This window comes from Pseudozyma flocculosa (genome assembly GCF_000417875.1).
Source record: "Pseudozyma flocculosa PF-1 unplaced genomic scaffold scaffold00020, whole genome shotgun sequence".
In the NCBI taxonomy this organism is placed as follows: domain Eukaryota; kingdom Fungi; phylum Basidiomycota; class Ustilaginomycetes; order Ustilaginales; family Ustilaginaceae; genus Pseudozyma; species Pseudozyma flocculosa.
This window is the reverse complement of record NW_006920888.1, coordinates 259,458-274,436: the sequence shown is the minus strand read 5'-3', so window position 1 is coordinate 274,436 and position 14,979 is coordinate 259,458. Positions and strand designations below refer to the sequence as shown.

The window sequence follows — 14,979 nt, the reverse complement described above, 5'->3', positions numbered from 1 at the left end:
CCGCCGCCGCCGCCGCCGCCACCGCTACTGCTGCCGCTGCCTCGTCGGCGGGATCCGGGCCGGCCATCCAGCGGTCCAAGACGCCCGTGGCCACCAGCGGACTGGCGCCACCACCGCCGTCGGCAAACGGCATGGTCAAGAGCACCAGCACCGGTACCCTCGCTGCCCGAGCGCGCGTCCGCTGAAGTCGCGCGCCCCCTGGCACCTCTGTCCCGTCTCCTCCGCTCTCTCTGGACCTCTTTCGACTTCGTTCCCCCGCCCCTGGCGCCGCTCGGCCATAACCTTATTCGACGTCGCCTTTTGTACTGCTCCAGCTTGTCCCGCCCTTGTCCCGCCCCGTCCTGCCCTGTCCTGATCGACCTCAAAACCCTCACTCTTTCCTTCCCACCCTTGGCCCAACGCCCTCCCGACGCCCACAGACCCTCTCGACCCTCCCTCAGCCCCCTGTCGATACTGCATACATCCCCCCTCGCCCCCGCCCAGAGACTCCCCTTCATTTGCTCCCGAGTCGGCCCTTGACATCTGCATACTCCTACTGCTATCCCCGGTCGTCGTTGGCAAGAGCGTGTGTTGAGAGCGCGACAGAGCAGGCGGGTTGACAGTTGGCGCTTGCCCGCGGTCGCCGAGACAGGGTCACCAGACCACGACAGGACAATCGGAACTCGCCGCGGCTTGTCGGGCATCTCACCTCCGGCCCTGGCTCGGGCGTGACGGAGATGGCCGCGCCAAGCCAGGGTCCCGGCCCGCGCTCGACCCCGAAGCCGAAGCTGCATCGCCTGGACTGTGCGTTCGGGACCCTGGCTCTGCCTGCTTTGGCCCCTCTCCACCACAACCACCACCACCATCACATCCCTCCTTCCTCCTCCTTCTTGCTCTATCTACCACGCACAGCCTGTCAGGACAGGAACAGAAGCAGGGAGCAAAGCAAGATGAGCGCACCGCCGGCAAACGAGTACATCGACGTCTCGACAATCGGCATCGACACTGTCGAGCCCACGCCGTCGCCGCTACCGACCGCACGGCCGCTGCAGTCCTACTGGCTCGCCACTTCTCCCTCGACTCTCGAGGGCGTGACTGACGGATCGGCACAGGTGCCTGCGAAGAGCGATGTGGTCATCATCGGGTACGTCTACGCTACCGCCTCTTTCCCTCGGCGTCCGGTCTGGATCTCGGCTGATGTTGGACTCTCCCCCCTTCACCGTCGCCACACTCTCGACCTCGATCGACGACGACAGCTCGGGCGTGACAGGAGCCTCGACTGCGTTCCACCTCGCTCAGACCTTTCCGCAAAACACGCGCATCACGATCCTCGAAGCGCGTCAGTTCTGCTCGGGGGCGACGGGCCGCAACGGCGGACACCTCTCGCCCGCCTCCGCCCTCGCCTACACCGAGCTCGCCGCCAACCCCAACCACCTGGCTCGCTTCTCCCACCTCGATTCTGCCAGCAGCAAGAGAACAGCGACGACGACGACGACGACGACGACGACGACGACGACGACGACGACGACGACGACGCAAGGGGTGGTACGAAAGATCCTCGAGTTCGAGGCCAGGACCGTCGAGGGGATCCTGGAGGTCGTCAGGGGCAAAGAGGACGAGGTCGAGCTCGTGGGCGGCAAGAACTGGCACCTCTGCTTCCAAGACGCCGAGGTCGATGAGTTTGAGCAGTCGCTCGCGGCCGCCCAGGATGCTGGCCTGACGGACTTTGTCGGTCTGGTCCGCCGAGTGCCAAAGCACGAGTTTGACCAGGTGAGCCAAAAACCCCCGGTCCATCAAGGTGCCGCGGTCCAAGGCATGCAATGACCGGTCGTGCTGACGCCTCACGATTCACGCTTCACGCTTCATGCCGTCGCCCGTCTCGGCCACCGACGATGCGCTCGCGAGCCAGACGATGAAGTCGCCGCGCGGCATCCGCGCCGTCTACGAGATTCCGGGCAACACGATGCACCCGCGCAAGCTGGTCCAGCTCATCTACCGCGCCGCGAGGCAGCGGGCAGAGCAGCGGAACATCAAGCTCGAGGCGTTTGCCCACTGCCCCGTCACGGCCGTCGAGGATGTGGCCGGCGGCGAGGCCATCGACGGCGTCTATCGCCTCAAGGTCAAGGTGGGAGAGCGTGAGGTCTTGGCGCGATACGTAGTCCATGCCACCAATGGCTACGGTGAGTGCAGCTCGGATGGGCCGTGTCGCTCAAGCAGCAAGGAAGGTCAAGTGCGTCGATCTGGCGATCCTTACTCTGATCCTCCCCTGCCTTGCGAACCTGCATCGTGCTACCCACCTCGATAGTGTCGCATCTCGCGCCGCAGCTGGCGGGCCCGACGGGTGTGATCCCCACGCGGGCGCAGGTCGTCGCCGTCGAGCCGGTGAATGAAGCGGGCACGGCCGAGGGCGCCACGACCACGCCCGCCGCAGCAGAAGGACAAGGTTCGACGAGGCAGATCGACAATGAGCGTCAAGGTGCCGCGGAAGCCATCGATAGTGGCGCGGACGGGGCGCCGCCGACCAAGATGCTCTGGGGCATGGGCATCAGCGCCGGGGGCGGGTACGAGTACGGCCACCAGCGACCCGTGCTGCCGAGCGTCGTCGCTGAGCGGACCGGCGACGAGGATGCCGTCGTCGGCGACAAGCTCAAGCGCGTGCGGCGCCCGCTCTTCGTCTTTGGCGGCGGTCGCGAGTATGCCGATGGCCGCGAGTGGGGCGTCGCCGACGACGGCGCGCTCAACGACACCGTATCGGAGGTGAGTGCATCCGTCCGTCTGCCTGGCCGTCTGGCCGTCTGGCTGTCTGGCCGTCTGGCTGATCGGCTGCTCGACATCGAGTGGCCGGGGCGTTGGATGCCCACCGGAATCGCCAGGATGCTGACCCGCCACGCCCGCTTGCCCCCGCGCCTCGGCCCACTTGCCGACCCGTCAGTTTCTGCACTCGTGGCTGCCTCGCATCATGCCGCAAGACTACGAGGGCTCCGACGTGGTGCTCGAGTGGACGGGCGTCATGGGATACACCAAGAGCAAGGACCCCTTTGTCGGTCCCCTGCCCCGTCATCGCCGCGGCGCCGGCAATGGTGCCGGTGGGGAGCCAGGGGCGGCGACGATGGCGGGACAGTTCCTGAGCGCCGGCTACTCGGGGCACGGCATGAGCCGAGCGTTTGGCTGCGCCGAGGTGGTGGCGTCGATGGTTGTGGCCGAGGAAAAGGGCGAGGCGTGGACGCCGCCGCAGTGGTTCCCGCTCTGCTACCTCTCGGCCCTTCCTGAGAGTCAGTGAGAAGCGTAGCGTACAGTACAGTACCGTAGGGTGAAGCACGGAGCAGGCCGAACGACGGGGCGCTGTCCCCGCTAAGAATTGACCATGCAAGAGAGGGGGCAGAGACGAGGTCGAAAGGTTGCGATGCGATGGCGAATGATGGGCAAGGTGGGGAGCGTGGCGCCAACGTCCGTCGAGGTTACGACGGCCCGGAAGAAGCTAAAGAAGGGAAGACGGAGGGCTGGCCGGCCGGCGACCCCAAGAAGAAGAAGGAGAAGAAGAGGGTTCCTACCTGGCCGAAGGTGTCGAAGCAGAAGCGGCGTGAAAGCGGCCTGCGTGCGCCTGGCGCGGAAAACGAGGCTGTGGTGCCTCGCCCCGTGCCGCCTGCCTTGCGTCGCTGCCTCTGCCTTGGATCCGCGGCGGTTCAGGCAGCCAGCCGGGCAGGGGTAGCACAGCGCAGCGCAGGGCCAAGGACCCGGGAATGCGGGGAAGCGAGCGAGCAGGCCGAGCGGAGTCGCTGTGCGCTAGCCTGGCCTTCGCCGTCTGACGCTGTCGCTGCCCTCGCTCTGCGACCCTAGCTCGAAGGTGCTGGGTGGTGGAGCAGCGGCTCGTGCCCTTCGCGGCCTCGTACCCGTCCTCGACCTCGACCTTGGCTTTGGCCCTAGCTGGCCCTGACCCTGGCTCTCTCTCGCACTGGATATAGGCGCCAGACTCCCGCCCGTCCTTCCCTGTCTCAGCCTGCGTGCGTCCGTCGTCTTCCTGTCTTCGCTGCCTCCATCCCCAACCTCATCCTCGTCACCGTTCTTGTATCCCACCCACCCTTCTCGCCCCAGCCAGGTCACCGTAGCCAGCCAGTCCCGCCGCGATGCCGCCCATGCCAGAGCTCGCCAACCGGCGCACCAAGCCCGCCACGTTCACCATCGATGCCCTGATCCGCCTCATCCGCCCCTTTTTCCACAACCCCGTCGTGGCCGCCGCCGCCCTGCTCGCGGGCATCCACCAGGCGTCGGCCCAGGGCGAGCTGGCCTTTGCCTTTGCCCGAAGGGACCTGGCGCCGCGCCAAAAGGTCCGGCTCATCCTCGAGCTGGCGCGCGATGCGCTGGCCAACAGCCGCCTGCTGCGCCTCTACGCCTACCTCGTCGGCATCAAGGCCATCAACGCCCTCGGCAACCGTGTCGTCATCAACAAGAGCGCGCCACGCCCCATCATGTGGCGCGACCACGTCGTCGTCATCACGGGCGGCGCGCGCGGCATCCTCGGCGAGACGGCCAGGATGCTCGCCCGCAAGGGCGCAAAGGTGGCCGTGCTCGACATGGCCCCCAAGTCCGACCACGGCACCGAGCGCCTCTACGTCCAGACCGACGTCACGTCCGAGGCGTCGCTCATCGCGGCCAAGAAGCGCATCGAAACGGAGCTGGGCCTCTGCACCATGCTCATCGCCGGCGCCGGCCTCGGCAGGCACGGCTTCCTCCTCGACCCGCCCGAAGTCTTCCCCACCGAGTACGCCACCGAGGTCTCGGACGTCAACCTCCACGGCGTCGTGGCCACCCTCAAGGTGTTTGGCCAGGACATGCTCCCCGACGGCGGCAGGCGCGAGGGCAAGGAGATCAAGCAGGCCAGGAACGGATGGGGCGGCCACATCCTCATCCTCGGCAGCGGCGCCGCTTTCGTCGAGTGAGTGCGCCGTCGGCCGGTCGCTGCTCCCAGGGCCAGACTGGCTTGCTGACACTTGCGACTTGTCGACGTTCCTCGTTACCCTCTGTTTCTCTTTCCCCCGACTGCCAGGCTGCCGGGCAACGGGACCTACAATGCGAGCAAGGCGGGCGCCGTGAGCCTGCACCACACGCTCAGCACCGAGCTCGAGGCGTGGCACAATGTCGACAACGTGCGCAACTCGGTCATCTGCCCGCTCAAGGTCGAGTCGCCAATGACCGACGGCATGATGAAGGACACCGACAACCAGTTCCTCCTCCCGACCTTGATCAGTGAGTGCCGTGCAGCAGCTCCGGTCCGACTCGACTCGACTCGACTCGACTCGCCGGTGCGCCGTCGAGCTGACCCTTGCGCCTTCCCTCCCTTTCGGTGCCCTCTTTCCCCTGCTTCTTCGCCCGCGAGCAGTCCCCGAGGTGGCCGCCAAGATTGTTTCCATGCTCGAGGAGGACAAGAGCAGGATGGTCTTTATGCCCCGCGCCGCCTATGTGCTGTCCTACATTGTGAGTGGGCGGGCATCTCAGGATGTGTGGCAAGGCCCGCGCGTCAGAGACGGGCAAAAGACCCGCGTACGCATGCTGACAGACACCGGCCCTCTTCACCACCACCGCTGCCGGCGAACAGCGCAACCTGCCGCCATGGCTGCTGCGCCTCTCTCTGCGCGGCGTCGGGGCGTTTGAGACCTTCCTCACCTACTCGCGCGTGCACCGCACGGCCGACGCGACAAAGTAAGCCATCGCCTCGCCTCGCCTCGCCCCGCCTCGCCTGGCTTTTCGTCGTCGTCGTCCGTCGTCTCAGCTGAGCGTCTGTATTATGTTTGGCTCAATCTGTCCGCCGGCCCCCGCTGAGGGTGAGTTCGTCGGCTCGGCCGAGAATATGATTGTGAGATCGTCTGACCCCCGACCTGGGGCGTCTGCACTTGCAGAGGACGGGAGCGACAGTCTGGGCCCGAACACGGTGCGAGGACGTCGAAGCGCAGATGGAGCTGGGACCGAAGTAGCGCGTGTCAGCGAGCGGGCGAGGCGGGTTCGCCACGGGATGCACCGAACATCCGGCAGGACGATGGCGAGCGCTCCGCGCGGCTGACCAGGCCCAGGCTATGCATGCACGGTCGATCAAGGGTAGGTTCCGGAGTAGGTGCATCTCAGGGGCTGCTGATCTGCTTTCTCTATCTTTGCTCTCTCTTCTGACTGACTAGACGACGAGGCAGGGCAGGCCAGGACGACGACGGAACGAGCAAAGGGGGCCAGGCGAAAGGGCCCCCCGAAAAGTCTTGGCAGGTCGGGACGCGCCTCGTTTCTGCCACAGCCTCCTGCCTCTACATCGGCGTTTGATCCCGCCAGGTAAGTCAGGTCTAGCCTTTACGGCGGTCGACCTGTCGGAGGCCCCTATAGGACCCTCAACCGGCTGTAGGGGAGCGATCTCGATGTACCAAGGGGCAAAGCGGTAGAGGCAGGCTAAGGAGGAAGGAAGGATCCGAAGAGAACGTCCCACGTCGACGTCGGAGCGTTCTTCTCGACGCGCCCGGGCCTAGACGGGCAGGCCTGCCTGCCCCCCTATTTCGAGGCGAGGCAGACGTTGGTCCGTGCATCGGTACCGCCGAAGACGCATCGATCGGGTACGAGGCGAGGCCTGGCCGACCGACGGGAAGGAGCGGCAAGGCCAGGCAAGGCCAAGGTCGTGTCGGCGCTTCCGAGATGTCGGACTACTGCCACCATGTCTTGGGCAGCAGCGACGGCGACGACGGCGACGGCGTCGGCATAAACCGACCGAAAGATAGGGTGGCGAGCGCCGAGGGCGGGATCGGCAGGACCGACGACGACGCCCGGACAGCAGACGTGGCGGGTGGGCCTGCCTGCCCGCCCTGCTGGATTTTTGTGTTTGGTGCTGCAGAGACCACCCGGCCCTGCCTCGCCTTTTGTTCAGCCCTCGTTCTGCTTGCTGCTTGCTTTTCGAGCTTGGCAGGCAGGCAGGCGGTGCCGTACAGTACGTCGTGTCTGCCTGCAGGCAGGATGACGACAAAGGCAGGCAGGGCCAAACTTGCAGCCAGAGTTGCAAAGAAGCAAAGCAAGCAAGCAAGCAAGCAAGCAAGCAAGCAAGCAAGCAAGCAAGCAAGCAAGCAAGCAAGCAAGCAAGCAAGAAGGAGCCAGGGCGGTTCGGGCCGGAGCGAGCGAGGCGATGCTGCTCGCTGCTGCCTGCTGGCCTGCGGTTGCCCGCCCGTCCGCACGCACGCGTACGTGGTTCCTGGCGCTTGGCAGGCGGCACAGCCCGCCGGCGTTTGTGCGACGACGCACGCATCGAGGGCGCGCTGGATGCTCGTTCGCTCGCGCGCTCCGTCGAGTCGCGGGCGGCGGCGGCCGACGTCTCCGCCGCCCATCCACGGCGGGCTCGTACCGGTACACACAGTAGTACCGAGAGCGTGCAGACGACCTGGCTTCAGCAAAGCAGCGGAAAAATCTCTCTAGGCTGTCGGGTGTTGCCGACCGGGGAGGCATTCAGGCAGGTTGGGGCAGGCAAATGGCTTTGCGCAGTCGACTAACCTCTTCATCCACATTGCTGCTGGGCATTGGCCAGCCCGCGACGGCGACGACGACGACGACGACGACGATGGCGGCGGCGAGGGTCGAGCGAGATGAGGTCGGGTGCAGCGGGCGCCTCCTTCCAGAACAGGGGTCGAGGAGAAACGCGCCTGGCCCTGGCCTTTGCTTGGCCGCCTGCCTGTCAGGGCGCTTGCCGAGGCGGGCCAAGCCCAGCAAGCAGGCAGCCAGGAGGGCAGGCAGGCAGGCAGCGACCGAGAAAAAGACGAAAAAAGGCAGGCAGGCAGGCAGGCAGGCAGGCAGCGAGGGAGGGAGGGAGGGGCATGATCAACCAACAAACGGAGCGCCAAGAGGCTGTCGGGCAGGCAGAGGGGCGAGGAGGGCAGCGCAAAGGGGGGGCAGGCCAGCCGGCCAGCCAGCCAGCACGGACGCACGGTGGGACGGACAGCCCCAGGACCAAGGACCAACGCAAGCGCAGTCGAGTCGAGGCGAGGCAGAGAGCCCCTCGACGCCGCACGTCGTCTTTTTTGGCTTCGCTCGCTCGCTCCGGCTATGCCAGGCCTGGCCTGCCCTGGACTGCCCTCTGGCCCGCCCTTCCCTGCCTCTCTCTGGCCGCCATCGTTCGTCCGTGCTCCTCCTTCTCCTGCTGCCTCCTGAATCCCCATCGCTTGCTTGCTTGCTTCCGGCCTGGCCCTCGAGTCTGCGCAGTCGCCTCTCTCCGCCACCACCACGTCCATCACCGCCACCGACGCCGTGCCGCTGCGACGCCCTCTCGCCACCACCACCGCCCTCGCCCCGAGTGCAGTGCAGGATCCGCGCCATCGACCGCCCGTCGCCTGCTCCGCCCCCGGCCCCGTCTTCCAGCCGACCCGCTTCGAGTGTAGATCGCCACAGCGCAGCCTAAGGTCGTGTGGCCGCTGGTCCGCCACCACCTCTCCCCCGCACCCACCCCTCCTCTTGCGCATCCGATCCTGCCTGCCACGACGCACGCCTACGCACCGACCACTGCCAGCAGCACAGCACGCTACGACCTCCTCCATCCTAATCCACACCCACCCCTCGGCGCCGAGCGTCCGAAGCCGCCATCCACGACGCCACAAGCCAGGACGCAGCATACATACCGTACGATCCCCCGACGATACGCTCCATCACGACAGCCGGCGCCATCCCTCGCTCCATTGTAACGCCCGGGAATCCGCAGTGGTACCTGCCCCCGCACAATACGCCCCTCGTCGTCTCGACGTCCCCATCCGTGCCGCACGCCGAGCCGCTCACGACGCACTACTAGACTAGAGGCCGGCCAACCTGCAGCCATCTTGCTTGTTCGCTTGCTACCAGCACGCACTCGCCTCTGCCGTGCGGATACACGCCTGCCGCACCGCCTGCCTCATCTGCTGGCGAGCCGTCGCGAGCTACCTGCAATCGCCATCGCCATCGCCATCGCCATCGCCATCGCCATCGCCATCGTCATCACCACCGCCATCGCTACCGCCACCACCGCTGTCACAGCCACCGCTTTCGCCACCAGGATCGCCTTTCCTCTCCTCTACCGCAATTTGACAGCATCGGCCTTGTCTTTCGACTTTGACTGCGTCCCCCCCAATATCCCTGCGGCTGTCGCTGAAGCCGCCGCCGCCGCCGCCGCCGCCGTCGTCGTCGTCCTTGTTGCCGGCCTCGCCCTCGCCCTCGTCGTTTCCGCCCTCGCTGTCGTCCCTGGTGACCGGCGACGCCCTCGGACACAGCCACCATGGTGTTCGGGCGGTCTGACGGCCGGCGCGAGCCGAGCCTCGACCAGCATGGTCACAACTACGACGCCAACATCCTCAGCCCCTACCGTCCCGGCCCATCCGATCAGAGCTACCTCACCGATCCCACGCACCCCGACTACGACCCGATGGTGGACCCCAACCTCCAGCTGCGGACCGTCCGAACGGCCGCCGCCTCGATCGCAGAGTCGCACCGCTCCGAGCAGCGGCGGGACGATCGGAGGCGGGCCAAGAAGATGGGCAAGTCAAACAGCCTCTCTGGCAAGCTCTTCCGTGGGCGCACCCTCCGCAAGGAGAAAAAGGAGCCCTCGACGTTGGCCAACATGGTCGCCGACGAGGTCGGCAAGCACAAGGGCTCCGGTGCGCTCGGCACCGGCGGCTACGGCGTCGGCGTGCCCTTTGACTCGGCGCAGCAGGACAAGACGCCCTACGCCGCCACGGCCGACGCGGAACGACGGGCGTGGGAGGAGGCCGAGCTCGAGGACGAGGAGCGGCGCTCCGACGGCGAGCTGTCGGCGCCGCAGCCGACGGGGCCGACGATGAAGCGGGTCAAGCCAAAGAAGCGCCGCAACGTCTACGTCAACGTCCAGCCGCTCTCGTCGGAGCTCAAGAAGAACGGCGACCCGGCGGTCAAGTACCCGCGCAACAAGGTCCGCACGTCAAAGTACACCGTCATCACCTTCCTGCCGCGCTTCCTCTTCGAGCAGTTCCGCCGGGTGGCCAACATCTACTTCCTCGGCCTCGTCATCCTCCAAGTCTTTCCCACGTTTGGCGCCACGATCCCGCAGATTGCCATGCTGCCGCTCGTCGCCATCCTCACCATCACCGCCATCAAGGATTCGATCGAAGACTACCGCAGGCACGTGCTCGACAACACGGTCAACAACTCGGCCGTCACGCGCCTCGGCAACTGGCGCAACCTCAACCAGGCCAAGGACTCGCGCGGCTTCTTCCAGCGCCTCTTTGGCCTCTCGGGCCGCGGCAACGCCAAAGTGTCCAAGGGCGTGCGAAAGCTGCGGGAAAAGGAGGACGCCATCGGCATGCGCGAGGTGTCTGGCTCGCGCCACGGCGCCGCCGCGCGCTACGGTGACGGCCCCGACGACGATGACGAAGACGACTTTGGCGGCCGCGGCGGCCGCGGCGGCAACCGCATCGGCCGCAGCGACAGCCTCAACAGCTCCAACGCGCTCCACACCATTGTCAGCGAGAGCGAGCGCGACGACATGAGCCTCCGCCACAGCGGCGGCGGCGGCATCGGCGGAGCCAATGGCCCACCGCACTCGGCGACGGCCGAAAGCTTCGGCCACGCGAGCAACGTCGAGGGCGTCGTCGACTACCGCAGGCACACGCCCGGCACGGCCAAGTGGGAGCGCACGCTGTGGAAGAAGCTCGAGGTGGGCGACATTGTCATGCTGCGCGAGGACGACCAGGTGCCCGCCGACATTGTCATCCTCAACTCGTCGGACCCGGACGGCAACGCCTACGTCGAGACCAAGAACCTCGACGGCGAGACCAACCTCAAGCCGCGCAAGTCGCTCAAGGCCACCATGGGCATCCAGTCCGAGGAGGACCTCGAGCACGCGCGGTTCGTCATCGACAGCGAAGCGCCGCACGCCAACCTGTACAGCTACAACGGCCTGCTCAAGTACACGGCCCGGACCAACGGCAAGGAGGGCGGCGGCGGCGGCGGTGACGCCTACTCGGACGCCCACGAGTCGCTGCCGCCGGACAGCAGCGCCTACGCCGCCGCGCAGCACCAGGCGCGCCGAACCGAGCCCATCAGCATCAACGAGCTGCTGCTGCGCGGCTGCGCGCTCCGCAACACCGAGTGGGTCATTGGCGTCGTCGTCTTTACCGGCGAGGACACCAAGATTATGCTCAACAGCGGCGAGACGCCGTCGAAGCGCTCCAAGATCGAAAAGGAGACCAACTTCAACGTCATCGTCAACTTCCTCATCCTGGTGGTGCTGTGCGTCGTGTGCGCCGTCGTGGGCGGCCTGCGGCTGTACGAGGGCGGCGGCAGCCGCGACTACTACGAGCCGGGCGGCGAGGTGAGCGACAACACCATCGTCAACGCGCTCATCATCCTCGGCTCCTGCCTCGTCGTCTTCCAGAACATTGTGCCCATCTCGCTCTACATCTCGATCGAGATTGTCAAGACGATCCAGGCGTTCTTCATCTACCAGGACATCGAGATGTACTACGCGCCGCTGGACCACCCGTGCGTGCCCAAGACGTGGAACATCTCCGACGATCTGGGCCAGATCGAGTACATCTTTTCCGACAAGACGGGCACGCTGACGCAGAACGTCATGGAGTTCAAAAAGTGCTCGATCGACGGCGTGCCCTACGGCGAGGGCATCACCGAGGCCATGGTGGGCGCCATGAAGCGCGAGGGCAAGGACGTGTCGGGCTTCAGCGCCGAGCGCCAGGAAGAGGAGCTGGCCCAGGCGCGCGACAAGATGGTCCAGATCATGACGCGCGCGTTCAAGAACCGCTACCTCCGCCCGGACCGCGTCACGCTCATCTCGCCCGACATGGCCGAGGTGCTGGCGTCGAGCCACCAGAACCCGCAGCGCAAGAACGTCGTCACCTTCTTCCGCGCCCTCGCCCTCTGCCACACGGCGCTAGTCGACCGGCCCGACGGCAACGACCCCTACACGATCGACTACAAGGCCGAGAGCCCGGACGAGGCGGCCCTCGTCAGCGCCGCGCGCGACGCCGGCGCCGTCTTTATCGGCAAGAACCACACCAGCATCGACATCGAGGTCGTCGGCCAGCCGGAGCGCTACACGCCGCTCCAGGTGCTCGAGTTCAACTCGACGCGCAAGCGGATGAGCGTCATCGTGCGCGACCCCGAGGGCCGGCTGCTGATGATCACCAAGGGCGCCGACTCGATCATCTACCAGCGCCTGCGCAGCGACCACCCCGAGGAGCTCAAGCAGAAGACGCAGCGCGACCTCGAGGACTTCGCCAACGCCGGCCTCCGCACGCTGTGCATCGCCTACCGCTACCTCGACGAGCGCGAGTACGTCGAGTGGGCGCGCCTCCACGAGGAGGCGGCGGCCAGCCTGACGGACCGCGAGGACGCCATCGACGCCGTCAACGAGCAGATCGAGGTGGACCTGACGCTGCTCGGCGCCACGGCGCTCGAGGACAAGCTCCAGGTCGGCGTGCCCGAGGCCATCGCCACGCTCCACCAGGCCGGCATAAAGCTCTGGATCCTGACGGGCGACAAGCTGCAGACGGCCATCGAGATCGGCTTCAGCTGCAACCTGCTTTCGTCGGACATGGAGATCATGATCATCTCGGCCGACCACGAGGCGGGCACGCGCGCCCAGATCGAGGCCGCCTGCAACAAGATCGCCGCCGCCGGCCGGCCCGTCGTCGTCGAGGAGGACGCCGGCCCGGGCAAGCGCAAGAAGAAGACGCGCCTCGACATTGCGCCGACGGGCGACGCGCCCAAGGCCGGCTTCGCCGTCGTCATCGACGGCGAGACGCTCCGCTACGCGCTCGACGACAAGCTCAAGCCCCTCTTCCTCGCCCTCACCACCCAGTGCGAGGCCGTCGTCTGCTGCCGCGTCTCGCCCGCCCAAAAGGCGCTCACCGTCAAGCTGGTCAAGGACGGCCGCAACGCCATGACGCTCGCCATCGGCGACGGCGCCAACGACGTCGCCATGATCCAGGAGGCCCACTGCGGCGTCGGCATCGCCGGCCTCGAGGGCGCCCAGGCGTCGATGAGCGCCGACTACGCCATCGGCCAGTTCCGCTACCTCAACCGCCTCCTCCTCGTCCACGGCCAGCTCTGCTACCACCGCATCGCCGACCTGCACAAGGTCTTCTTCTACAAAAACATTATCTGGACCTCGATCATGTTCTACTTCCAGATCCACTGCGACTTTTCGGCGTCCTACGTGTTCGACTACACGTTTGTCCTGCTCTACAACCTCGTCTTCAGCTCGCTCTGCGTCATCGTCATTGGCGCCCTCGACCAGGTGGTCAACGTCGGCGCCCTCTCGCACTTCCCGCAGACCTACAAGCGCGGCGTCCAGGGCAAGGAGTACACCAAGTCGCTCTTTTACCTCTCGATGCTCGACGCCGCCTACCAGGGCGCCGTCTGCTACTTTATCCCCTGGTGGTTCTGGACCTACGCGCCCATGGTCGGCGCAGACGGCCAGGACATGTCGGCGATCAACTTTTTCGGAACCTCGATCGCCGCTGGCGCCGTCACCACCGCCAACCTCTACGCCGGCCTCATTGCAAAGCACTGGTGAGTCTTGAGCTGGTAGCGCCGCCGTCCTTCTGCACGGATCACCGGGCGGAGAGGAGCGGGAGCCATCCGAGCCGATCCGCGTGCCTCTTTGCTCTTTCGCTGACCCCCCTTGCCGCTCTGACCATCCCCTCTGCCGCCGTCCGCCTGCTTTCAGGACCGTCATCTTCTGGATCGTCGAGATCGTCTCGCTGCTGAGCGTCTACGTCTGGATCCTCGTCTACTCGGCGTTCCCGGTCTTTGCCTACCAGAATGTGGGCTACTACGTGATGCAGACGATCAGCTTCTGGGCCGTCGTGCTGCTCATCACGGTCGTCTCGCTGCTGCCGCGCTTCTTTGCGCGCGCCTGGCGGTCGTCGTTTATGCCCAACGAGCTCGACGTGGTGCGCGAGGCGTGGGTCAAGGGCGGCCTCAAGGACCAGCTCGAGATCCCGCACCGGAGCGAGAAGCGCAACCGCAAGGCGCAGCGCAACCGCGACCTCGAGCGCAACCAGGGCAATCTCTTTTACGCTGCCAAGCAGTCGACGGAACGGCAGAAGAACACCCTCTACCCGGACAACGACGACGTATCCGAGACGTCGGCCGACCCCTTCCCGACGGCCAACTACGAGCAGCACTACAACGACAACGGAGGCGGCCGCCCGCGCACGTCGTCGAGCCCGCCCAACCCGGGCGCGGAGCGCGAGGGCGCCATCTCTGGGCTCTCGTACTATACGCCCGAACAGCTGCCAGGTCGGGACACGCCGCAGCCTCTCGGCGATTACGGCCAGCAGCAAAAGCAGCAGCAGCAGCAGCAGCAGCAGCAGCAGCAGCAGTATTACCAGCGGCAGCAGCAGCATTACGGGCAACAGGCGCAACCGGGACAGCAGCAGCAGTACGGCGGCAGCGGCTACGGCGCCGGCCAGCACTTCACGTCGCACCAGTCGTCGGCAAACCTCTCGACCGAGCCGAGGCCCGACGTGCCGATGATCAACGTGCAGAGGGCGTCTGGGTCGACGTACCACTACGAGCCGAGCATCTCGATGAGCAACTCCCACGATCAGCTGGTGCATTCGAGCCCATCCCACGACGAGGTCCGGCCGCCCCATCCTCGGCAAGAGGCTTCGGCCGACAGCTTCTCGCGCGCCTTCGACGAGGCATTCGCCGACGAGTACAGTGCTTCGCCGTACCCCGCCGCCGCTGGCGGACCGCAGCAACAGCAGCAACGCCACCCGCCGCCGCCGCAGCAGCAGCAGCAGGCATCGCCCGTATCGCCAAACTACTCGTCGCGGTACCACGACCGCTTCAGGGCCGAGCCGGCGTCGCCGCCGGATCGCCACGGCGATGGCTTCGGCGGCTACTCTGATCCGAACAGCGACTCGGCGCAGCAGGACGGCGCTCTGCCGCACCCCGACGTCGTCGCACGCCGCAGGAGACGTCGGCGGCCTGAGACTGCCAAGGCACACGAGGGGGATAGGG

The 14,979-nt window shown here is 66.4% G+C and overlaps 4 protein-coding genes across 4 annotated transcripts in view; all 4 read left to right on the top strand.

The window, feature by feature from the left end:
- Positions 1 to 185, top strand: part of PFL1_05533 (uncharacterized protein) — a gene marked incomplete at both ends in the record, with an annotated part of 3,770 nt that extends 3,585 nt beyond the window's left edge. The window contains one exon of the mRNA XM_007883069.1: positions 72 to 185. Within this exon, the coding sequence (XP_007881260.1) occupies positions 72 to 185 (114 nt within the window). The remainder of the gene's footprint in view (positions 1 to 71) is intronic.
- Positions 186 to 929: 744 nt separating this feature from the next.
- PFL1_05532 (uncharacterized protein) lies at positions 930 to 3,913 on the top strand (the record flags this gene model as incomplete). The annotated part of the gene is made up of 7 exons (XM_007883068.1): positions 930 to 1,123; positions 1,236 to 1,749; positions 1,889 to 2,159; positions 2,285 to 2,736; positions 2,912 to 3,255; positions 3,351 to 3,684; positions 3,824 to 3,913. The coding sequence occupies 7 exons, from the start codon at positions 930 to 932 to the stop codon at positions 3,911 to 3,913; spliced, it is 2,199 nt and encodes a 732-aa protein (XP_007881259.1).
- A 190-nt stretch (positions 3,914 to 4,103) lies between these two features.
- On the top strand, positions 4,104 to 5,680 carry PFL1_05531 (uncharacterized protein; the record flags this gene model as incomplete). Its single annotated transcript, XM_007883067.1, has 4 exons — positions 4,104 to 4,912; positions 5,024 to 5,223; positions 5,357 to 5,451; positions 5,573 to 5,680. 4 exons carry the CDS (start codon positions 4,104 to 4,106, stop codon positions 5,678 to 5,680), a joined length of 1,212 nt encoding a protein of 403 aa, XP_007881258.1.
- A 3,552-nt stretch (positions 5,681 to 9,232) lies between these two features.
- PFL1_05530 (uncharacterized protein) overlaps positions 9,233 to 14,979 on the top strand; it is a gene marked incomplete at both ends in the record, with an annotated part of 6,202 nt that continues 455 nt past the window's right edge. The window contains 2 exons of the mRNA XM_007883066.1: positions 9,233 to 13,521; positions 13,679 to 14,918. Coding sequence (XP_007881257.1) covers positions 9,233 to 13,521; positions 13,679 to 14,918 — 5,529 coding nt within the window. The remainder of the gene's footprint in view (positions 13,522 to 13,678; positions 14,919 to 14,979) is intronic.